Genomic DNA, 25,829 nt, shown 5'->3' with positions numbered 1-25,829 from the left:
GTTAAACCTGGGATTTCTTGCATCTGAAGAAGCAGTTTGGAGACAAAGCCATGGTGGAATTTCCATCTTTGCTCTCCCGCCAAACCCTCATAGGGTGGGAATTGAAACAGTGGGCTAATTGTCATTAGAATACAACGAGGATTGCCACCTTGTAAATTTAAGAAAATCTGGTTAGCAAGCAGAGCCAGAGATGGTTCAGGAGGTGGAGTCAAGGGCAAATTTTGACCAGTCAGAGGACAGAACTTGGTGGATTTTTGTAGCAACAAGGTGGGAACTGGAAGCTCAGGGGGCGGGGTGGTCATTTTGGTGTGTCACGGTACAGAGCTCTGTGGGTGAGGTGTGGGATTAATAGGGGATGATTTTACAATAAATTGCATGGGGGGGGGGGACAAAACAAATGAGCAGGTTAAATACATGTGCACTAGAAACTTGGGCAAGATGGGTACTCTAGATCTATATAAGCATTATCTTCACTATTCCCCAGGTTTCCCCCAAAGGATCTGTAAAGAGTACACATTTATTAAGTTACACATTTTATTTCTCCCCTCCCCCTTCGGGGCTTAAGTTAACCACTGCCAAAAAGAACTGGAAAAATGACCACTTGGCTTCCTAAGCTGCCATCTGAACAAATATGATGTAATTGTTGGTAGACAGAGTCCTCTGCTGGAAGCATCTGAGTATAACATGGGAGGGGGGAGGATAAATTCTGCAACCCGCTAAATAATTTAAGTGGATCTTGAAAAAATCCTCTTGGGGGCTTAAGAGAAAGCTAATTGAGAAGCATGGTAGAAAGTCTTCACTTTCCCTTCTCGAACAGTCTGAAACGGATCCTGATTTTCTTCCCAAGTTGCCATGACCTAAAACATGTGGCCTCCCCCCCCCTTTTGTGGCCGAAAGCAACTCAGCAACTACAGCATCCCTAAGAGAAGAGAATAAGGAACACGGGCGGCGCTGTGGGTTAAACCACAGAGCCTAGGACTTGCCGATAAGAAGGTCGGCGGTTTGAATCCCCACGACGGGGTGAGCTCCCATTGCTCGGTCCCTGCTCCTGCCAACCTAGCAGTTCGAAAGCACGTCAAAGTGCAAGTAGATAAATAGGTACCGCTCCGGTGGGAAGGTAAACGGTGTTTCCGTGCGCTGCTCTGGTTCGCCAGAAGCGGCTTAGTCATGCTGGCCACATGACCCGGAAGCTGTACGCCGGCTCCCTCGGCCAGTAAAGCAAGATGAGCGCCGCAACCCCAGAGTCGGCCACGACTGGACCTAATGGTTAGGGGTTCCTTTACCTTTAAGAGAAGAGAGAAGCTTCATGCCCAGATGTGTGGTGTGCAGAGTAAAATCGAAGGCCCATGTTTCACAGCTTTGTTGTAAGCCTACATCCGCTACCCTTGTTACATACATACATACATACATACATACATACATACATACATTTGTGGAGATGGAAGGGACCCTGAGGATCACTTAGTCTTGTGGGATGTAACATCAATGAAGAAGTAAAACACAACATTTCCTGTTGCCTAGAGTGGGCACAAAGGGGAATGTTGCTCCAGCCAAGAGGACTTCCTGTCACACCTGGTCTGGCGCATTCTCCCCCTCCATGTGACCATGGGCATGACCCTGGCAGTCCCTATAAAGGGGCTAGTCACACAGCCATCTTACCTTTCCCCCTTTTTGCTCTATTGCCCTCTTCTCCTTTTGCTCACCTTTGTCTTGGCTCATCCTTACAGAGGATGGAAGCCACATGGTAGAAAGACTTGAGGCCTAATTCAGACTTCTTTTCTCTACAATTGAAACTGTTATAGGAATTCTAATTATATATAAAATAAATGTTCATAAATGTACAAGGCAAACACATACATAAGTATATAAACCACATGTCTGAAATAGTACAGGAGAACAGTCCTAAAGCCATTTTGATTCTTTCAGTGACCTCAGATATTCCTCTGCAGTTTGGATGGAAATGGGAAAAGCCTCCCCATTGTCTCTGTGCTCACAAATCCTGCCTTAAGGGTACATTTGTACATGAATAGGGTGAGCCTGTGACCTGGACCCAGGAATTAAGCATTTATCATCACAAAAGAATGGCAAGGCTGCCCAGGTAAACCCATTAACAGGTTTCCTGCCAGACAGGATTCTGCTGTAGACCGCCCCTTCTGTGATGTATGTATGATGTATTGAGGAGTGGTCTTGAGCTACAGGATGGCAATTACAAGAGTCTATATAAGGGCTGGCACACCTTTGTTCTCCTCCCTCCTGCTTGGGGGGGGGGGTGAGTACCCTGTTGCTTACTAGCTGCTTTGCATCTCAATATTCTCTGGTTGGCCTCTGTTATTTTTTCCTACCAATAGAGAACCTACATAAGGACTCCATATGGGCTCTTGGGTACCCCATAAGGGAAAAGGAGCAGTTTTTCTTATAACAAAACTGAAACCACAAGATACAGTCATACCTCGGGTTACAGACGCTTCAGGTTGCGTTTTTTTGGTTACGGACCGCCAAAACCTGGAAGTACCGGAATGGGTTACTTCTGGGTTTTGGCGGTCGCACATGCACAGAAGCATCAAATCGCGACCCACGCATGCGCAGATGTGTGGGTTGCATCCACTGTAAAGCCTGCCTTCAGAATACTACTGTGGACTGAATGTAAACAAACTCTACTCTCACTTTTAATCAGGAATGCTGTGTTGTTGTTGTTGTTGTTGTTGTTGTTGTTGTTGTTGTTGTTGTTGTTGTTGTTGTTGTTTCAGCAGAGAAAAAAAAGGGGAAACTTACCAGGAACAACCCAGACTGGATTTCTTAGCTTAAATTATTCTAACAAATCCATCAACTAGCTTCCAGCAATGTGCAAGGGAATATGCTCTGCCTCTAGCTCGCTAGCGTGAGTGAGGAGGGATAATATTTAATCAATATATCCTCTCCTGCTTTCCTCAACATTCCCACAAGTCCAGCCCCCTGCAATGGAGGGGTGTAAGGCTGGAAGCCAACAGTAGGTGGAGCCAGAACCAAAATCAACTGACTAATTCTAGTTTTGTCCCCATCTTACTCCTTGGACTCAGCTTTGTTGTTTAGTCGTAACCGACTCTTCGTGACCTCATGGACCAGAGCACGCCAGGCACTCCTGTCTTCCACTGCCTCCCGCAGTTTGGTCAGACTCATGTTTGTAGCTTTGAGAACACTATCCAACCATCTCGTCCTCTGTCATCCCCTTCTCCTTGTGCCCTCAATCTTTCCCAACATCAGGGTCTTTTCCAGGGAGTCTTCTCTTCTCATGAGATGGCCAAAGTACTGGAGCCTCAGCTTCACGATCTGTCCTTCCAGTGAGCACTCAGGGCTGATTTCCTTCAGAATGGAGAGGTTTGCTCTTCTTGCAGTCCATGGGACTCTCAAGAGTCTCCTCCAGCACCATAATTCAAAAGCATCAATTCTTCGGCGATCAGCCTTCTTTATGGTCCAGCTCTCACTTCCATACATCACTACTGGGAACTATACAGAGCTTTGTTGGCAAGGTGATGTTTGCTTTTTAAGATACTGTCTAGGTTTGTCATTGCTTTTCTCCCAAGAAGCAGGCGTCTTTTAATTTAACTCTTTAAATTTAACCCATATATCCTAAAGACACCACAGATTCCATTGACCTTCCTTTCAAGGAAACTGGACCTTGGGAAGTGCAAATTTCCCTTGATTACTGCAATGGGTTATTCGTAGGGCTGCTTCTGAAGGCACTTCGGAAACCTCAGCTAGTGCAGAATTCAGCGGCCAGGTTGCTCACCGGAGCAAGACGATTTGAGCATATTACACTGATCCTGGTCCGACTGCACTGGCTACCAATTAGTTTCCAAGCCTATTTTAAAGTGCTGGTTTTGACCAGTAAAGCCTTGAATGGCTCAGGACCGCAATACCTCAAGGACCGCCTCTTCCCATATGAACCTACCCGGACTTTGAGATCGTCTTCTGAGGCCCTTCTTGTTGTGCCTCCTCCTCGAGAGGTCCATGGGGTGACAACACGAGAACGGGGCCTTCTCCACAGTGGCTCCCCACCTGTGGACTTCTCTCCCGAGGGAAGTTTGCCTGGTGCCTTCATTATACACCTTTAGGCACCAGGCAAAAACGTTCCTTTTTAACCAAGCCTTTGGTTGACCTGATCAACATCCCATACCCTTTTAAAATGTGGCTCTTTTTGGGAGGCATTATTGGGTTATTGCTTTTATTTTTATTTTGTATACTGTGATCTTTTTATGTGAACCGCCCTGAGACCTCCAGGTATAGGGTGGTATATAAATTCAATAAAAAATCATCATCATCATCATCATCTCTTAGCACTTGGAAATTGGGGTGGCATGTAACACTCCCTCTCACCTTGGGAGGAAGGTATTCAAGTCTATTTCCCTTCAGTCTACCAGAGAAGCTCAATGTGTGTGGGGGGGGGGATAGCTGGTTCCTTTTTTCGTTACCTGTTTTTCTTCCTTACCACTAACAGAACCCAGCTGGATTTAAACACTGGGTAGGTCCACAAATTTATCTGGCCAAGTAAACTTTTAGTATTTGGGAGAATGGTAACATGTGACCTGGGCTCTCCTCATGCGGATATGTATCTCTATAGGCTTGATTCATGCAATTTTCCTCCCTTTGTTTCACTTTCCTTTTCATTTTTTAAAGGTGGAAATTAATTGAGCAATCAACTGCTCCATACGTACAATCCCTATTTAATGGGGACAGTCCTGATTTTTTGGCATCTCACCCCGATGAATCACATTCGTCTTTTGAGAAGATGCCTCGGCATTATTTGTGCTATTCCAAAAATGAAACAAGTAGGTGCCTTCTTCAGAGAATGGAACTCAGGTATGTTGGTGATGGCACCAGCACTGGCTAATATACCCCAACCAGCTAGAGCCAGCTTTTCTTTAACAGGCTAGAAACTCAGATAATTAGGCTTCACAGAGCTTGCTCCAGAACATGAAAATGAATTCATTTTCAAGTCAGCAAAGGCAATTTCAAATCACCTACCTGTTTTGTCTGCAAATCCCCACAAGACTGCAAATCCCCATTCTGAGATAAGTTTGAGCAGAGAAGAACAAAAAATAAAAGATACCGTTAGATTACATGTCCCATTGCCATCCAGCTTGGATGCTGGATCTAGAATATGCATCTGTTTTGTTTTCAGATATCCAATACTAGTTAGCATATGTATATGTATGTATATGTATATGTATATGTATATGTATATGTATATGTATATGTATATATATATATACAGCTCAGCTGCACAAGATACTTTGGGTGCCGCCGGTGGTAAATGGTGAAGATGAGTTATTTTTGTTGTGATAGCCCTGTAAACTGTGTTATGCAAGATTGGCGCTATTCATTTTTGATAGGCTCGGATTTATCTGCTTAATTAAATTAGAAGCAAAGAAATAAACAAGTGAGTCACAGGTGAAGATGTGCTTTGTGAATACCAAGCAATAGTGCCCCACATTTAAGATTAATAAATGGGGCAGACAGCCAGGTTGCACTATATAAAATGCTAAACAGATCTGGGGAAAATTAGGTGCTTTTTCACCAATTGATTGACTTCTGTTTTTTTTTCCCTGCAGGTACTCAAAGATACACATTACAGTGGTACCTCGGGTTACATACGTTTCAGGTTACAGACTTCGCTAACCCAGAAATAGTATCTCGGGTTAAGAACTTTGCTTCAGGATGAGAACAGAAATCGTGTTCCGGCGGCACGGCGGCAGCGGGAGGCCCCATTAGCTAAAGTGGTGCTTCAGGTTAAGAACGGTTTCAGGTTAAGAACGGACCTCTGGAGCGAATTAAGTACTTAACCTGAGATACCACTGTACCAGCACCTTCCTGCCCCCACTCCCAAAATGTTAAAAGTGTGGCACTTACTGTTACAACTTCATGTTTTTTAGGGCGCTGAGAGTTGTTAGGAGACCCTCATTCCCATCACAAAGCTCCATTTCCCAGAATTCCCTCGGAAGAGAGAGTGATTGTTCAGCCACCAAGATGTTGAAAAGGAGTCTGTTGCCTTAGTCCCTTAAGGTGGCGCCTGAGCATTCAGCTACATTAGTAAAGAAAAAGCGTTTAAAATGCGTTATAAGGCTATGACACCAGACGGCGCTGTCGAGTTCCATCTTTCGCCACACGATATTCCATGATGAAGTTTACAGCACATTTTCCTGAAACATTTTTTTAAAAAAATTATGTCTAGATCCAACTCTAGTTTCTCTATGATTGCCAAGTCCCAAAATTTGGTATGCCGGTTCTGAATTATGGCTGTGTACATCTGTTTAGTTTTTAGTGCCATTTTTTGTTCTTTTATGCGACTGGAACAAGATGAAAAAGAAACCATTAAAGACAGCCTGTGCTCCAAACAAGGAGTAATAACTTTTGCTGATTACGTTGTTAAATCCAGTCAGAGGTGCAGGCAAGATCTGAGTGGCATTCAGCTAAGTTTTACTCAGAGCAGGTCCACTGGCATTAATGAACAAGACCAAGTTAGGTCCATTAATTTCAAGGGGTCCACATGAAGTAAATATCACTCTTAGATTAATTACAGAGAGGCAGTGTGGTGCAGTGGTTAGAGCAGTGATGGCCAAACTTGGCCCTCCAGCTGTTTTTGGACTACAGTTCCCATCATCCTTGACCACTGGTCCTGTTAGCTGGGAATGATGGGAGTTGTAGTCCAAAAACAGCTGGAGGGCCACGTTTGGCCATCACTGGGTTAGAGTATCAGACTGGGGCCTCAGGGTTCAAATCCCCACTCGACCACTGAGTGACCTTGGACCAATCACTGCCTCTCAGGATTGTTGTGGGGATTAATTGAGGGAGGGGACTACATGACCAACTTGGATATAAATGCAATAAATATAATTTATGCAATAAATTATATTTATATTATATTAATATTTATAATATTATATATATTGTAATTATTATATTATATATTATATATTTATAAATATAATAACCAATATTTATAAATATAATAAATAATATTTATAATAATTAAATATAATAAGTGCAATAAATAATTAAAGAATAGTAAATAATCTATAATCCGAGATCTGGAGAATGCCCTCTTCTGTATCAAAGTCCACTTTTGGAGGCTGGGATTTGCATATCCTTTATTTTATTTTATTTGTCCTTAAAGTATCCTGAAGCCCCAAGCTGTTGAGAGGGCCTTGCAAATTAATACTAGGGAAAGAAATTGCATTTGTCTGGATTTCCTTGCTTTTCTCACTTCCTCTGCTGCTCTCAAGTCTGCTCTGCCTTGAGAGCCTTGAAGGGAACGAGGGATAGAAATGTAATTAATTGATTAATTAGTCTTGAAATCCTTCATATTTTGCATATGCTTTAAAGAAATGACTGATTGTCTGATAAAATGTTTTAATAGGGAAAACGTCCAGGATTGCAAGTCTGAGAGCATGAAGAATAATCACAAGGCCACTTCATGCCAAAGGGTTGAAAGAAGAGAGACTTTCTTGCCTAGTACAGTATTGCAACATGCTTAGGAAAACACCTCTGAGCCCTCATTGGCTACAGGTTTATCCTTTCACATAGCATTTTAACAGTCATGGCTTTCCCCCAGAGAATTATGGGAACAGTAGTTTGTTAAGGGGTACGGAGAGTGGTCAGGAGAACTATTTTCCATCCAAGAGCTACAGTTATCAGAGTTCCCTGTAAAGAAGGATTGATTGTTACCTCGCTTTCTGGGAACTGTAGCTCTGAGAGAGGAATAGGGAACTCCTGACAACTTTCAGCGCCCTTAAACAAACTACATTTCCCAGGATTATCTGTTGGAAGCCATGACTCTTAAAGTGGTATGATACTGCTTTAAACATATAGTGCAGGATGGAGCCTTAAAGCACATGACTTTTGTATTATTATTATTATTATTATTATTATTATTATTATTAGTGCTATTTTTCTAGAAAAAGAGGTGCCAGAACTCACAATGAATACCTCCTTTGCTCTCTTAGAATGGCACTGGAGAAGTGCCAGAACCCACCTGAGAGGTGCCGGAACTGGGGGGGGGGGGAATATTATTGTTATTACCCTGCCCATCTGACTAGGTTGCCCCAGCCACTCTGGGGAGTTTCCAACATATGTAAAAGCATAATAAAACATCACGCCTTCAGGTGGCTTCTACAAATTGCGTAGTTCTTTATCTCCTTGACATCTGATGGGACTGTAATTTCACGTTTCGCAGGGAGGGAACCTCCAGAAGGCCCTCAGAGCTGGACCTCAGTGTCCGGGCTGAATGATAGGGGTGGCGATGCTCCTTCAGGTATACTGGGCCGAGGCCGTTTAGGGCTTTAAAGGTCAGCACCAACACTTTGAATTGTACTTGGAAATGTACTGGGAGCCAGTGTAGATTCTTCAGGACAGGTGTTATACGGTCCCAGCGGCTGCTTCCAGAATCCTGGGAACTGTAATTAACTTTTTGCGGAGCTACAATTCCCAGCACCCTGAACTAGAGTTCCCAGGATTTTTCAGGGGAAGCCGTGACTGTTAATGTGAGGGAGCGGAAGACGCGCTTTCAGCGTATGCTGCGCAAGTATCCACAGATGTGGAGAAAAGTGTTGTCTGTGACCAACATCTGTTTGCTGGTAGGGTGTTTGTGTGACTTTTTATCAACTTTCTCCATCTAGGAGAACTCTGCCCAATACTTTCTCTTTTTCCAATTTTTGCATCGCTCTTGTTCAGCAGCTGAGCAGGAGGGACAAACCTCTGCCCAGGCCTAAAAACAAAACACAACCAAACAAAACCCTGTCTGGTGTGCTTGTGTGTTTTCCTGACTTCTTCTCCTGCATCCTCAATTCCATAAGCAGCAATTTTGTTATGGCTGTAGGAAATAATCACGAATTCCTTGTGCGGCCTGCCACAGATCACGCGTGCAAATTCTCCCATTTTGGAAGGAGACAATGACCAATTCCCTGCCAATATTCAGGCAGGCTGTTTGTTCTGCGCCTCCAGAGCCGTGGCTTGTTTCTTTGTGTACCTAGGCATGAAACGGAGGCACCTCAGTCCGGTCTGCAAACAACAGCAAGAACGCTTCCTATAAAACGGAAGGATTCGACCAAGATCCCGTTTATTCATCTCTTTCTGCAACGTCCAAAGAAATAAAAGGCTCTCCCGCCCATTTCTCTCTCTGTGTTTGTGTGTCTCTTTTTCTCTGTGCGAGCTACAAACCTCCTCCTTCCGTGCGCCGTTTCTTGTTTTCATAGAAAACGATCCGTGTACCTAGAAAATAACAGGAAGGGAGAGAAGGCGGCGAGCGGGCGAGCGAGCCATTAAAGAAAGGAAGGAGGGGAGAAAAATCGTGTTTTCGGTCGCTGCCCGAGGAATAATTTTGCAGAAGGGTCCATATTTTTTCTCTCTGCTGCACCGGCGAGCGTTCGGGATGGGAAGCGCAATGTAGGCAGCTCGGCGGCGGCTACATTTCGCCCTTCCTTCCTGGCCACATTGTTCCCAAGCCAGGGCTTGGGGGAGGGGATCTCCGCCTCCCCCCCTGTGGCGCCCCCCCAACACTCCTGCCCAGCCCCCGCCAGCCTTTCCTAGCGGAGGAGCCCCGCAAAGCTGCTGGATCCCTCGATTCTTGGGGGCTGGGGGTGCCGAGTCCAGGGCCTCCCCTCCCCCCTTTTACACACACACACACACGCACGCACACACACCCCAGCCCCCCTCTCCTCCTTCTCCTTCTCCTGCTCCTCCACCGCCTCCTCCAGCCGCCGCTTCTCCTGTGCCCGGGGCCGATCCTTCGCTCTCCGGAAGCCTCCTTCGCTCGATCGGCGCGCAGCAGCCGTCGTGTCCCCATCACCACCGTCACCCTCCTTATTATTATCGATAACATTGTTGTTGTCAGGAAGGGGGAGCCGAGCGCCTCTTCCCCACCCCCCTCCTCGCCTCTCCCCTCTCCCCGAGTTTGTGGAGGGTCAAGGGGGGCCGCGCAGCGCCGGGAAGGCCTGGGAGCGGGGCTGGGGGTTGCTTCGGAGTTGGCGACGGGCAGGAGGGCAGGGCAGGACCCGATGGCTCGTCCGAGGCCCCGCGAATACAAAGCTGGAGATCTGGTTTTCGCCAAAATGAAAGGCTACCCGCACTGGCCGGCCAGGGTGAGTACGCAGGGATGGCGGGCGTGGAGGTGGGGGGGGCGTTTAACCGAGGGGTGTGTGCGGGGGAGGGAGAGGTGGCCGAGGACCCTAATCTTAGCCCCCCACTCACCCCCAGGGCCAAGCCTCCCCCGCGCATCCCCTTCTTTTCTCTCCCCCCGCCCCGGTGCCGCAAAGGTTGGCCGCCGCCGCCGCCGCTGCTTCTCCTTTCTCTTCCTTCTCCAGGGGCGTGATGGAGCCATTGCATTTGCGGAGAGGGAGGGGGAAACACACACACAGAGCCCCACCTCCCCCCAGAACCTCCATCCTTCCATGCTCCACAATGGGATAATCGGTGGGAGGATGCGATTGGGGTGGGGGGCGGGGGCGGGGAGCGCACGACAACCCCAAGATTTCTCCATCTCCGGATCCTCGCCCCCTTTCATTATTCTCCCAGCTTCATTTTCATCAGACAACAACACCCTGCCCACCCTCTTTGGCAGCAGAAACGGAATCGGGGGACGGGGGGAGGTGGACGAGAAGGCGGCCGTACCTGAAGTATTGTTATTGGGGGGCAAGGGGGGGCAAGGCAGCCTGTGCATGACAATTATGCTGGATTATCCGACTGCCTCTCGCTGTCCCTTCTTCTTCCCGCCACCCCAAACTCACTACTCAAAGCAGCCACCATCACCCCGCCCCCTTGCTCCTTTGCAGGCGCCAGAAAGGGGGTGGGGGGGCCAGCGAAAGAGAAAGGTGGTTTTCCTTTCCCCTGTGATTAAATCATATTGTTGGTAAAGAGGCAGAAAGGAGTGGGGGGGGGGTGTCCGCATCCTGAGTCTCAGAACCTTGAGGATGGAAGCGGTGCAAATTGCCCAGGAAATGATTGCTTGCCACTGGGGCCTAAAGCTCCAAAATGTACCTGCTAGACCCAGGTACAGAGCAATGGATCAGGTGTGCAGGCAGAGGGCAGGATCCTGGCAGTGCTTGAACTGCAAGGGGATGCAGAGCTGGCCTGGCTGCCCTCTTTGCCTTTTGTAACGCCTCCCTGTTTAGAAGACTGCGAGGGGCATGGTTTGATTTGGGGAGGGGGCGGAATCAGGGAGTGGGTCTTTGTGCCGGTTTATTCAGCCTCCCTCTTAATTTAGGCACTAGGCCCTGGACCTGCAATCATTTTCTTCTTCCAAGTTGGGTTTTTCATTAGGCATTTCACGTTTGCTTCTCTCACGAAAGCAGCTGAGGGTGGGCAAAGGGGGGTTGCCAACTTTTCCGCCGGCCCCTGCAGCTGTGCCATTTGCAGCCGCTCAACCTCCAGCCATCCATGCTTCGGGGCTGATGGTGCTGAGGTTACAAGGGCAACCTTATGTGTTGTTTGTTTCCTGGTCAGTTGGCAACCATAGCAGAGACAGCTGAAAGATGTACCTGCTTGGTCCCTATACAAACTATGGCTGCCTATTCAGAATACAGAGTTCACCTTCATGGGGTCACGGTGCTATCAGTGAAGACAAGCATGTATTCTACCCGCATACAAAAACCTGCAACTACAGGGAGCCCTATATTTGGGATACTTTTCTATTTCCCCCATACCTTCCCTTCTCCCAAAGTTCCTCTGGGCACAGGCACAATATATCGGCTCTCAGTGTCTGGGAACCCAGGGGGCAGTTTCCCTTACATAAGGAAGTCTGCTTGGCTCTGCCTGTTGAGTCCAGCAGGGGGCACTATCCTAGTGGTGGTTAATGCCCCCAGGAGCCACCAGTGGAAAGGGGTGAGTAACCTTTTTCAGCCTCGGAGCCAGTGGCGTGCAGTGAAATTTTTCACAGGGGAACAATTAGGACCAGAGATGCCAGCTTGCAAGTGGGATGGGGGTGATGTTGCAGGCAAGAGCATCATACCTCCCTCCCTAAGCTGGACAGAAGCTTCCCAGGTTTTAGAAAGAAGGCACTAGGCTTTAATACTTACCAGGAACATTTAGGGGGCTGGCCTGGTCCCCCAAATCCACTGACCACATGCCACTGCTCAGAGCCACATTCAAACTGCCCAAAGGCTGTTCTGTGGTCATGGTGCAAATGACCACTTCATGCCCTCACATGCATGTACTGGATCACTACACATATACGTGCCACACGTGAAAGCACGCACAAACTCACAGGACACACACTCTCACACCATGCACACATAAAGGACGCGGGTGGCGCTGTGGGTTAAACCAGAGAGCCTAGGACTTGCTGATCAGAAGGTCGGCGGTTCAAATCCCTGCGACGGCGTGAGCTCCCGTTGCTCGGTCCCTGCTCCTGCCAACCTAGCAGTTCAAAAGCTGGATGTGGAGGAGTGCTTTAAACCTCTCTTCTCGGCCCAGTGCTGCAACAGGGTGATTCCCTCTTCACTCAGCCCAGAGTTGCAATGAGCTGGTTCCTCCCATCACAGCACTAGGGATAGGTAAACCTCTCAGTTCAGCACTATGATGGAGAGGGCAGTTACTGCCTCCTGCTGCTCTGGGAGGGGAGGAAACCCATTTCCTGGTGGGGGCGCAATAAAACTGCTAGCATGTTTGCAAAACTAAGCAGGGTCTGGTCTGGTTTCAAATTGGATGGGTGACTGTGCGTTGAGATTCCTGCGTTGCAGAGGGGTTGGACTCAAAGACCCTTGGGATCCCTTCCAATTCTATGGTTCTATGATAAATCCAGCCCAGTGCTAAGATGAGGAGAGGGCTTCGTGGGACTGATCTGTGCTGTAGATTCACCACCACCCAGCATTAAATGAAGAATCAAAACTGATGGTACACTATCCTCCTTAAAATAGGAGCATCATCTGTCTATTTATAAACACTTTTTTATAAATAGTGCATGAGTGTTACAAAATTTTTAGAGAAACGACCATTTAAAGAGAGAGGGGCATCCCCTTCTTGGAAGACGCCCAGATCTTTCTTCTTGAGACCATCTTCCTGTTATCTCCAGCAATATTATCAGGAAATCTCATTCATGACATCTTTCTATATAGGGAAGGGACCTTAGCTCAATTGTAGATCATATGCCCAAATATCCCAGGTTCAGTCCCTGTTATCTCCAGCTTAAAAAATCAGCATTCGAGTGATGAGAAAGACCTATTTCTGCCCGAATTCATGGAGAGTTTCTGCCGGTTAGAGTAGAGAGTACCAGACTGCATGGAGAAATACTTTGACCTTGCAGGAGATGGCATCCTAAGTAGGGGCTGGATTTTATTAAATGCATACACACAAATTTCAGTTTCGTGCAGCTTGGGATGATGAGTTGGAAATGACTCTTGGGAGCCTGAATCTGTAGCCAGTATCCATCCATCAAGCCTACTGGGAGATGCTTTCATTAGCCCTTTGCTATCCATTCAATGTCTAGTATCTTAGTTCAAGCACAGGTAGGTAGCCGTGTTGGTCTGCCGTAGTCGAAACAAAACAAAACAAATATTTCCTTCCAGTAGCACCTTAGAAACCAACTAAGTTTGTTATTGGTATGAGCTTTCGTGTGCATGTACATGAAAGTTCATACCAATAACAAACCTAGTTGGTCTCTAAGGTGCTACTGGAAGGGGAAATTTTTTTTTATTTAGTTCATGCACTCAGCTGAGCAGTCAGCTTTTATGCCATAGAGTGGGGGACCTGTGGTCCTCTTGTTAAGGGTGACAGGAATTGGGGTCGAAGAATTTCTGGAGGTTTATCACCCCTGCCAGGGAGGAAGAAGCAGGGTGAACACATCTTGACTTGGGAGGATGGGCTTATTCCGATCCCAGCAGACCATTGTGGTTTACACTCAACATACACTCATAGAATTCAAAATTTCTCATCAACATACAGTGTGGTGTAGTGGTTAGAGTACCAGACTAAGACCTGGGGGGACCAGGGTTCAAATTTCCCACTTGGCCATGGTGATCACTGGGTGACTTTGGCCCAGTCACTGTTTTTCAGCCTAACTTCACAGGGATTTAGCAACATTTCTCTTCAGACCTACTAACCTACAACACCCATGATCCCTAGCTCACAGGACCAGTGGTCAGGGATGATGGGAGTTGTAGGCCAAAAACATCTGGGAACCCAAGGTTGAGAAAGGCTGTACTAAGGTAAAATCCAGTGCACACTGGGGTCATTCATTTCAAGGGCAGAGGCAAGGATGTACAGTCAACAAAGAGCTCAACTGTGCATGGAATATGCCTTTAGTCCCCCTGTCGGCATACAGGGAATGCTCACAACCCAGGACAGACACACAGAGATAAATGGGATTATGATGGCATAGCCAATATAGAGTCTTCCAGATGTTGTGGACTACAATACCCATCCTCCCCAGCGAGCACAAGCTGATGATCAGGGATGATGGAAGCTATGATCCAAAACATCTGGAGGGCACATCCAGTGTATATAATGAAGTGTACATAAACTTTGGGCTTTACTAAAGCTGTTAAGTACAATTCTGAGAGCAATCTTTCCCAAACACGGAGGTGAAATTTTGCAAGCACCTCCCAGAAGTTTAGCGGTTGGATTGACAGTACTCAGCAACAGAAGCCAGCAGACACAACAGGGTTTTATTTCCAGATTAAGGGGTCACCAGGTTATCCCTGAGCATTGAAAATCATTTTCTTGCTGCATATCCTTAGTTAAAAGGAAAGTTCAGAAGCCAGTGTTGTGGGGTTACTCGGCTCGGCAGCTCCACTGCAAATCATTCTGAGATCATCTCCAGCTCTGCATTCCATGCTGACAACCTTTCGATCTACATGCAGTCTGGTTCCTCTTGGGCTCTTCCAAAATTTATAATACTGTCAGCCAGTGAATCAGATGTATTTGTTTGTGACCAAAGGCCATCACAAAACAAGGCTTTGTTTAGCCCGTGCGGAACATATGTGTTGCATTAAAAAATACAAATCAAATGAATATACCCGTTCTCTCCTAATACAACGAGCAAAGGGTCATTGTCTAGAACAGGAAGTGATTCTAAGATCCCGTTCTTACACGGCTGCTGAATATGGAAATGAGAGCCAGGATGGCTATGTTCTCATAGGCATCTATCGGGTTGGCCAATGTGAGAACATGGTGCCGGACTTGGTGGGACACTGGCTTGATCCAGCAGGGCTATTCTTTTATTCTTAGCTTGTCAAACAAGCTTCAGATCTTCAAGCTGTACAGAGTTACACCAGAGTTGGCTCTGATGAGATTACAAGTGGTATGGAGTAAAAAAAATCAACTGAAAGCGGAAGAAGGCATGTTGGTCAATGTGCAGACCTGGAGCCAGTTCCACTGAAATTAGAGAACATGACTAGGGATGCGGGTGGCGCTGTGGGTGAAACCACAGAGCCTAGGACTTGCCGATCAGAAGGTCAGCGGTTCGAATCCCCGCGATGGAGTGAGCTCCCGTTGCTCGGTCCCTGTTCCTGCCAACCTAGCAGTTCAAAAGCACATCAAAGTGCAAGTAGATAAATAGGTACCGCTCCGGCGGGAAGGTAAATGGCGTTTCCATGCGCTGCTCTGGTTCGCCAGAAGCGGCTTAGTCATGCTGGCCACATGACCCGGAAGCTGTAGACCAGCTCCCTCGGCCAATAAAGCGAGATGAGCGCCGCAACCCCAGAGTCGGTCACGACTGGACCTAATAGTCAGGGGTCCCTTTACCTTTACCTTAGGTCCATTAAACGGGCCTATTCTGTGTATAACTTCACATCATTCATTTAAAGCACTATGATAGAACTTTGAATAGTCGTGGCTTCCACCAAAGAATTCTGGGCACTGTAGTTTGTGAGTTAAGAGATCCCTGTTCCCCTCCCAGAGCTACAATTCCCAGAGCGATATAACGATCAATCCCTCGGGGAATGCAAGGGGAATAGGGGAGTCGTAGCAGCAGCCTTAACAAACGACAGCTCCCATCATTCTTTGGGAGGGGAGCCATGACTGTTCGAAGTGGAATTGTAGTGCTTTCAATGTATGGTCTGATGGTGGCCTTGGTTGGATATAGCCCAATGTTTTCAGGGAGAACATTCAAGAGTTTGAAGACCCAGGCAGGAGCCAATTTTATCTTGTATTTTGAGGCAAACTGGCCTTTAACTTGAAAAACAGCTACTGCCCTGAGGCCATTCCTGGGGAAAGGCAGCTATTTAAGCAGGCCACATTTAGTGCTGGGTTGCTCTGCTTTGCGTCCCTTTTTATGGGACGGCCACGTAACAACATCTTCCAGTCATTGACATTAATAATAATTTCTACCCTGCTCATCTGGCTGGGTTTCCCCATCCACTCTGGGGGGCTTCCAACAAAAGATTAAAAATACATTAAAACATCGGTCATTAAAAACTTCCCTAAACAGGGCTGCCTTCAGATGTCTTCTAAATGTCAGATAGTTGTTTTTCTCTTTGACATCTGGTGGGAGGGCGTTCCACAGGGCGGGCACCACTACCGAGAAGGCCCTCTGCCTGGTTCCCTGTAACTTCGCTTCTCGCATGGAGGGAACCGCCATTTTCTCTGCAGATCTTTCATCCTTTTCTCAGATCACAGAAAGTCCAACTCCCACACCCATTGTTAGAAACTTGGATATATAAGCTAGGTACCAAATAGCTCCTTGAAGCAAGGTTGCAGTTGCCAAAACACAAAGCCTAGTTGCCATTTTTGGGCAAGATGGCAGTTTTCTGGTGCATATTTTAAAATAATAATAATGAGAGGGAGGTATCGTGCTAGAAAACTATAATACGATAGGATCTGGGGTCCCTTTCAACTCTACAATTCTATGATAGTCATATTATAGTATAGTAGCACAAATTAACATTATAACAGTAAGATGTCATAGTTCAATATCTCTCTCTTTCATTTATAAAACTGACAGAAACATCATACCCTCCAGCATTTCTCCGATGAAAATAGGGACATCCTAAGGAAAAGCAGGACATTCAGGGGTCAAATCAGAAACTGGGATGGCTTCTGTAAATCTGGGACTGTCCATGGAAAATAGGGACACTTGGAGGGTCTGAAATATGTTTTATTGATTATTGAAAGATTGGGGGGGGGGTTAAGTGAAAGCAGTCATAAAATGGTATCCACCACAAGGGTTATCAGCAGTGCTGTTTTTCTAGGAAAAGAGGGGCCAGAACTCGCCATGAACGCCACCCTTGTTCTCTTATAATGGCAATGGTGCGCACCTGAGAGGTGCCGGAATCAAGTTCCAGGGAATAAAAGCCCTGGTTATAAGGAATGTGCACTAAACTTCAAATGGCCCCGCCTACAACAATTATGCCACGCCCCCTTATATGAACAGAACATAGCTGAATGTACATGTAGAAAAAGCAGAATACTCCTAATAGGGAGGAAAGGCAATTGCAATCCCACTTGTAGCTTACAGTGGAAGAGTAATGACTGGGTAGTTCTTGGAGCCTCCAATTTGGGAAGAAGCCCCGTCTTGGCATTCTTACCCATTTTATCCTCTCAACAATCCTGTGAGGTTAGGCTAAGCCAAGAAGTGATTAGCTCAAGGTCACTCAATGAGCTTCATAGCTGAGTGGGGATTCAAACAGTCCTAATCCATCACTGAACCACTAGCTAGCATGGTGTAGTGGTTAGAGTGTCAGACTAGGAACTGGGAGGCCAGGAGTTCAAATCCCCTCTCAGCTGTGAAGCTCACAGAGTGAGCTTGGGCTACCTCACAAGGCTGTTGTGAGAATAAAATGAGGAGAAGAGGACTAGGTGTGCACCACCTTGGAGGAAACAGGAGTATATAAATGTCAGAAATGTAAAATGTAATTTAAAATGGCCTCACACACTACCTTTAGCTCAACTTTGCAAATAATTTCATGTAGATCACTAAGCGCACACAAGTTTTGCTGGCCCACCTTCCCAGATACACCTGTGTTTGCTGTTTTTGGCACACTTACAACCTGGGGGAAAGGGAATCATGCCCGGAATTTGGCATGTCTTCCCTAGGATGAATGCCTTTAAGCCTGGAATGAGAATGCTGTTAATGAATGACAGATAGGAGGCGATTCTTCCATTAAATTTTCACCCTAGGCAATATGGGTTTTACTTTTCCATTGCAGACCTGTGCAGAAGGCGGGGGGGGGGGCGAGATGCGTAAAATAAAATAAATAAAATCAATTTAAACATGACTTGTGAGTGCAGACTTCCACAATATATGGTGAAAATGATGCGCTGGCATTTCAGACTTCAAGAGGAACAGGAGATTCGAAATAGATTAGGTCACAGCTCTGAAAGGTACAGCTGTTAGCACATAAGATAAGATGGACTGGGAACCCTTATTTTTAATAATGTAGGCCTACTAGATTTCACGAAAGATGCTAACAGACTGTTGTTGTTGTTAGGGCTAGGTTGCCAAAGAAGGACAAGAATCGGTGTCACTAAAGACATTATCTGTGCATGCATTAAAGGTAAAGGGACCCCTGACCATTAGGTCCAGTCGTGACCGACTCTGGGGTTACGGCGCTCATCTCGCTTTATTGACCAAGGGAGCCGGTGTACAGCTTCCGGGTCATGTGGCCAGCATGACTAAGCCACTTCTGGCGAACCAGAGCAGCTCACGGAAACGGCGTTTACCTTCCCGCCGGAGCGGTACCTATTTATCTGCTTGCACTCTGAGGTGCTTTTGAACTGTTAGGTTGGCAGGAGCAGGGACTGAGCAACAGGAGCTCACCCCGTCACGGGGATTCAAACCGCCGACCTTCTGATCGGCAAGTCCTAGGCTCTGTGGTTTAACTCACAGTGCCACCCACGTCCGTGCAAGCATTAGGGAAAGGCTATAGCTGAGGGGCAGTGCAGGCATTGCACGCAGAAGTTCCTGGGTCCAGTCCCCTGCCTGAAATACTGGAGAGCTGCTGCCAGTCAGTGTAGGCAATAGCTAGATGGACAAGTGAGCTGACATAGCATCAGGCAGCTTCCTAAGCCCTTGAGACCAGTGTTCAAAACCAACCAGGTGCCCACCGATCAGAAGGTCTGCGGTTCGAATCCCCGCAACGGGGTGAGCTCCCGTTGCTCGGTCTCAGCTTCTGCCCACCTAGCAGTTCGAAAGCAAACCAGTTCAAGTAGATAAACAGGTACCACTCCAGCAGGAAGGTAAACGGCATTTCCTTGCACTGCTCTGGTTCGCCAGAAGTGGCTTAGCCATGCTGGCCACATGACCCAGAAGCTGTCTGCAGACAAACACCAGCTCCCTCGGCCTATAGAGCGAGATGAGCGCAACAACCCCAGAGTCGTCCGCAACTGGATCTAATGGTCAGGGGTACCCTTACCTTTTTATCAACCACTTGTGACCAAGTGAAGGTACCTGAGTGCCAGGACTGCAGCACCCGACATCTCCCCCATCTGGAGGTGCATGCCTGGGGATTATTGGATCTTGACTGTTTTCACACACTAATACCACACCCTGTAGAATTCTATCAGTTATATTTTATCTGCACCATTGGAATGAATCTCGGGAACCAAAATGCTTTTTTTGTGTGTGTGCCGCCTGAGCAGGAGCAGTAAACAACATTATAGTTCATTGTTGTCGCTTGTCTTCACTTAACCCACCCCACTGCCTTGCTCACAGTTGTGAAGAATATTCTTAGTTATGAATGGTCTGTGTCACCATTCAGAAAAAGAGGTCGGAATAGGCCAGGACTCTTCCCTGGATCAAGTGACTCTTCTTCTTTCAGTTCTTCACCCAGCTCAAGGTTGCAATCTGAACAAGCCAGATGTTTAACTGATGATCAATCACAGTCAGTCCATCATTTGAAAAATAAGACTTTAGAGCTGTCTTGCCCCAAAATGGCAACTAGCTATTCTGTTTTGGCGACTGTAACCTTGGTTTAAGGAGCCCTTTGGTGCCTAGCTTATACAGTGGTACCTCAGGTTACATAAGCTTCAGGTTACAGACGCTTCAGGTTACAGACTCCACTAACCCAGAAATAGTACCTCGGGCTAAGAACTTTGCTTCAGGATGAGAACAGAAATCGTGCTGTGGCGGTGCGGCGGCAGCAGGAGACCCCATAACTAAAGTGGTGCTTCAGGTTAAGAACAGTTTCAGGTTAAGAACGGACCTCCGGAATGAATTAAGTATGTAATCAGAGGTACCACTGTATATCTCTGAGTTTCTAACACTGCTTGAGACATAGTGTCATTGGCTAAAGGTATACATCTTGCCACAGTTAATAGTGAAAAATCCCTCTGAATTTAGCAAAGCAGGCTTACCATGTGAAATAATGCACTTTATCATCTGGAGAGAGAGAGAGAGAGAGAGAGAGAGAGAGAGAGAGAGAGAGAGAGATTTTGAGAGACTGTATGAGTGTAAGGTCATGCAGTCCATAGTCTAAAATTACCTAAGGGCACCAATGTTCATTTTCTGTGTTTGAGCTTCCCTGAATGCCCAGCTATGGACTATTGGTGCAATCTAGTCAGGCTTTTCCTATGTTCTTAATATGTTAAAAGGTAAAGGAACCCCTGACCATTACGGAAATGCCGTTTACCTTCCCGCCACCTATTTATCTACTTGTGTTTTGAGGTGCTTTCAAACTGCTAGGTTGGCAGGAGCAGGGACCGAGCAACGGGAGCTCACCCCGTCACGGGGATTCAAACCGCCGACCTTCTGATCAGCAAGCCCTAGGCTCTGTGGTTTAACCCACAGCACCACCCGCGTCCATTTTAATATGTTATGAGCCACTAAATCCAGCTTCACATCTTATCTCAGCCTGGAAATCACTCGGAGACCTAGGGAAGCCACAGCCTCTCAACGTTGCCTCCATTTCACAATATTGAGATATTACTTATTTTTTCAAAGCTTTTCTGACCTGCTCTTCCTCTGGAAAGGTTCCCAAAGTGGGTGACATCAGATCAATCACAGCTCCCTGCTTCCTGAGAGTTTCCAATCTAAAATAGAGGACACAAAAAGAACTCTTCATCAATGCTTTATAGCACCGCAACACTTGAAAGAATGGCCATAGCTCAGTGGTGTAACACTTGTTCTTCACCCAGAAAACGTTTCCCAAGCTTGGGTCTTTAGCTTTTTTTGGACTACAACTCCCATCATCCCTAGCTAGCAGGACGAGAGGTCAGGGATGATGGGAATTGTAGTCCCCCCCCCAAAAAAAAAAAATTCCTGGAGACCTAAGTTTGGGAAACACTGATCCAGGAGGACTCAGGTTCATTCTGGGCCATCCCTAGTTGGGACTGGGAAAGAATCCCCACCTGAAATCCTAGAGAGTAGCTGCCAGTCAGTGTAAGCAGTACTGAACTAGATAGGCAAATGGACACAGCATAAGGCAGCTTCCTGCTTTTGCTGCAATTTACTGGCGGTTACTAAAGGCCCTTGAAATCAATGTCTGTTAAGTCCACATAATTATGCACTGCAATTGGGTCTTCTACTGCAGTCCTGGTTACACGTAGATAGGGATAAAATATCTCTGTGGATGGAAGTGTTTTGAAAGTTTGTTGTTTGTTGTTTGTTTGTTGTTCTTTACTATAGCTGAACAGGCAAACTGCTTTTCCATTTGAAGGCAGCTTTACCTGTGAAGTCAGGTGATCAACTCCAGGAAAAGCTTTCAAAACAGTTTGGGTTGTGCGCACATCTGCCTTGCCCAACATTTAAAGAACCATACATGCAAAGCACATCACTCTTCCCAAAAATATTGGGAACTGTAGTTTCTCCCCTCGCAGGGCTTTGATTCTCAGCACCTTAACAAACCATAGTTCCCAGCATTCTGGGGTTTTTTTTGGGGGGGGGTGTTAGTTAGGATAGTGGTCCAAGTCTTTTTAACATCCCCATTGCTCTCTGAAATTCAAAATGTTTCCTATCCATTGGGTTTTAAAAGTGAGATTTTGCTCCATTATACTGGTCATGATAATTCTGTAGCTGCTTTGATGCCTAGGTACTTTACATGAGGTAGATTACATTTCATTGAAATGTCGTTTGAAGCCATAGTGGTTTTTATGGTAATGTGTGGTGGGTTTTTGTGTGGGCAAGCGTGGACCATATTTTCAAATGTTTGTGTGCAACTAGATTTTAAAAGTTGAGGCTTATTTTTATGTTTATTTTGAATGTATCAGGAAATAGCTGCTTTTAAAGAAAGCATTAGATATTGCCTGGCCTGAGTTGTAATTATGAGCATTGGCAACTATGCCTTTGAAAATGGTGTCAGCCAGCTATGACTTTGAAAGGAATCCTGGGAGAGTAGCAAGCCAATAAAGGTGCTATTGGCATATCCATATTCAATAAACCTGCAATAATGCAGAACAGAGTTCTGTTTTGTTTTCCATAGCAGATCTGGTACGATTCTGCAGTCGCGTGTTTCTCTTAACCCTCTTGTGTTCAGAACTGTTCCATTTGTTGTTCTTGTTTAGTGCCATTAAAGCACATGGTTGCTGTGACAAAATACGTAGGTCCCTGCTCCCAAGGAGCTTACAATCTAAGCTGGGATTTATTTATTTAAAGTTTGTCCCTTTGTTTTTACCCTTCAGCCAAAAAATGCATTCCAGAGCAGCTTACAAATATCAAGAATAAAAACAGTCCCGTCCCCTTGGGCTTACAATTTAAAAGCCACGACACAAAAGGAAACGAGGTTGGGAGGGAGAAAAGCGAATAAGGAAAATATATTCATTATGTCTTCATAGTGAAGTTTCTCATTTTTCATGCTGGTAGATTAGATATATACCTGGTGGTAATGTGGAGCTGTGGCTTCCACAAGGAAAATACTCTGCCCTTTTAAACTACTTCAGTGAGAGAGACACTGTGCCTCTTCTTGCGCTTCTGTTTTCTCTCCTCTCCCACCTGCCGTATAGAGTCATAGAATCAAAGAATTGTAAAGTTGGAAGGGTTCCTAAGGGTCATCTAGTCCAGCCCCCTGCAATGCAGGGATCTCAGCTAAAGCATCCATGACAGACGGCCACCCAACCTCTGCTTAAATACCTCCAGGAAAGGAGAGTCCACAACCTCCTCTTGACTGTCCGACTGTCAAACAGCTGTCAGAACATTACAGTGGTACCTCGGGTTACATACGCTTCAGGTTACATACGCTTCAGGTTCCACACTCCGCTGAGAGAAAAATAGTGCTTCAGGTTAAGAACTTTGCTTCAGGATAAGAACAGAAATTGGGCTCTGGCGGCGCAGCAGCAGCTGGAAGCCCCATTAGCTAAAGTGGTGCTTCAGGTTAAGAACAGTTTCAGGTTAAGAACGGACAGTGGCGTAGCGTGGGGGGTGCAGGGGGGGCCCGGCCGCACCGGGCGCAACATCTGGGGGTTAGGGTTAGGGGGCGCAAATCCACGGGTTAGGGGGCACAAATTACTTGCCTTGCCCCGGGTGCTGACAACCCACGCTACGCCACTGAGAACGGACCTCTGGAACGAATTAAGTACTTAACACGAGGTACCACTGTATTTCTGATGTTTCGTCAGAATCTCCTTTCTTGTAACTTGAATCCATTGGTTTGAGCCCCACCCTCCAGAGCAGGAGAAAACAGTCTTGCTCCCTCTTCCATGTGACAGCCCTTGAGATATTTGAAGATAGCTATCCTATCTCCTCTCAGTCTCCACTTTCCCAGGCTAAACATACCCAACTCCCTCAACCGTTCCTCATAAGGCTTGGTTTCCCGACCCTTGATCATCTCGGTTGCCCTCCAAGTTCCAGCTCGTCAATAGCATCCTTAAATTGTGGTGCCCAGAACTGGACTTCCAGCGTGCTGCACAGCAAGCAGGGTGGTGTGGTGTGGGGGACCAAAGGGCTGGCAAAGGAGCAGGTAGGATGAGCTGCGGCCATTGAATCTCCTGCTAAACTGGTTGTTAAAAGTGGATCTCTGGGTTGCATTCAGGCAGCTCTGGGTCACTATATTCAGTCGTTAAAAGGATAAGCTTTCTGCCAGATCACTTAGGCTTTCTACCTGCGCAAGATTTACATATAAGCTAAACAAGCTATAGCTTAGGGTCCCACTCTCTTGGGGGCTCCAAACAAATTTAAAGGGGGGCGCAACTGGATGCACATTTCCAAAATATGAGATAAAAAACAAATAAAATAAAACGTACATACAGCAGCAGTGTTTTGTGTGGTGTAGGCTCCTATTTGTTGTGTGCAAATGGCTTTAGATACCTATTAGGTCCATAAATTATCATATAGCATATATTCAACACAAAAACAAATGTGACAGTTTGTTGTTGACAAAGGACAGCTGGACATATAAAGGGCCCCATTACCTTCAGTAGCTTAGGACCTCATCAAACCTAAATCTGACCCTGCTTTCTACCCTAGTTGCAGTCACTAATCATCTACATATTTACTCAGAAGTAGGCCTTCTTGAAAGGGACGCGGGTGGCGCTGTGGGTTAAACCACAGAGCCTAGGACTTGCCGATCAGAATGTCGGCGGTTCGAATCCCCGTGATGGTGTGAGCTCCCGTTGTTTGGTCCCTGCTCCTGCCAACCTAGCAGTTTGAAAGCACATCAAAGTGCAAGTAGATATACAGGTGCCGCTCTGGCGGGAAGGTAAATGGCGTTTCCGTGCACTGCTCTGGTTCGCCAGAAGTGACTTAGTCGTGATGGCCACATGACCCGGAAGCTGTACACCGGTTCCCTTGGACAGTAAAGCAAGATGAGTGCCGCAACCCCAGAGTCGGCCACGACTGGACCTAATGGTCAGGGGTCCCTTTACCTTTTGTTGTTGTTGTTTAGTCATTTAGCTGTGTCCGACTCTTCGTGACCCCATGGACCAGAGCACGCCAGGCACTCCTGTCTTCCACTGCCTCCTGCAGTTTGGTCAAACTCATGCTGGTAGCTTCGAGAACACTGTCCAACCATCTCGTCCTCTGCCGTCCTCTTTTCCTTGTGCCCTCAATCTTTCCCAACATCAGGGTCTTTTTCAGGGAGTCTTCTCTTCTCATGAGGTGGCCAAAGTATTAGAGCCTCAGCTTCAGGATCTGTCCTTCCAGTGAGCACTCAGGGCTGATTTCCTTCCCTTTACCTTTACCTTTTACTTAACCAATAGAACGGATGCTTTCCCAGTGTTTATTACACAGAGGACACATCTCCTGTTTCCCCCTTCACAGGCTGGGGACCACCATCAGGTCTGGAGGGGTTAGCACTGTGGTCAGGTGTACATTTGAGACACAGATGTGCACCTTATGCATTAGACCAGGCTGCCAACAGCCAATAGCTGCCTTCTCCAACTGACAGCAGCTCTCCAGAAAAAGGACTCTTCCAGCACTGCACCTCTTCTTTTTTCTAGAGATACCGGAGCTTGAAACTGGGGTGTTATGTATGCAGAGCATGTGCTCTGCCACTAAGCCGTGCCCTGACTTGTCAGATGCATGCATCAGAGCCTGCAAAAATGCTTGTGCACCTAGGCTTTGATCATCTGTCTTGCTCCCATTTGAGATCATGGCAAAATTCCGCCCTAAGTATTTCACCAAGGCTGCAATCCTATGCATGCTAAACTAGGGGAGGGCGAGTCTAGTTGAATCCAGGGGGATATAATAATGTGCTTCTAAGCAGCCATGTCATGGGATGCCCTGTGAGTAAAACAGAGCCCTTTGTCCAATTCTGGTTCCGTCTGTGTGTGGTTAGCTACAGAATAACTGGCCACATTCCACACCATACATTTAAAGTACAGTGGTACCTCAGGGTACATACGCTTCAGGTTACATACACTTCAGGTTACATACTCCGCTAACCCAGAAATATTACCTCAGGTTAAGAACTTTGCTTCAGGATGAGAACAGAAATCGTGCTCTGGCGGCGCAGTGGCAGCAGGAGGCCCCATTAGCAGCAGGCCCCCCATTAGTGGTG

General features: G+C 46.6%; 1 protein-coding gene across 1 annotated transcript in view; it reads left to right on the top strand.

The window, feature by feature from the left end:
• Nucleotides 1–9,288: 9,288 nt before the first annotated feature.
• Nucleotides 9,289–25,829, top strand: part of HDGFL3 (HDGF like 3) — a 53,733-nt gene continuing 37,192 nt past the window's right edge. Inside the window, exon 1 of the mRNA XM_081171336.1 lies at nucleotides 9,289–10,112. Coding sequence (XP_081027462.1) covers nucleotides 10,029–10,112 — 84 coding nt within the window. The 5' untranslated portion in view covers nucleotides 9,289–10,028. The remainder of the gene's footprint in view (nucleotides 10,113–25,829) is intronic.

Source organism: Podarcis bocagei, assembly GCF_964188305.1.
Source record: "Podarcis bocagei genome assembly, chromosome: 14".
Taxonomy (NCBI): Eukaryota; Metazoa; Chordata; class Lepidosauria; order Squamata; family Lacertidae; genus Podarcis; species Podarcis bocagei.
The sequence above is the reverse complement of the archived record's forward strand: the minus strand, read 5'-3'. Positions and strand labels throughout refer to the sequence as shown.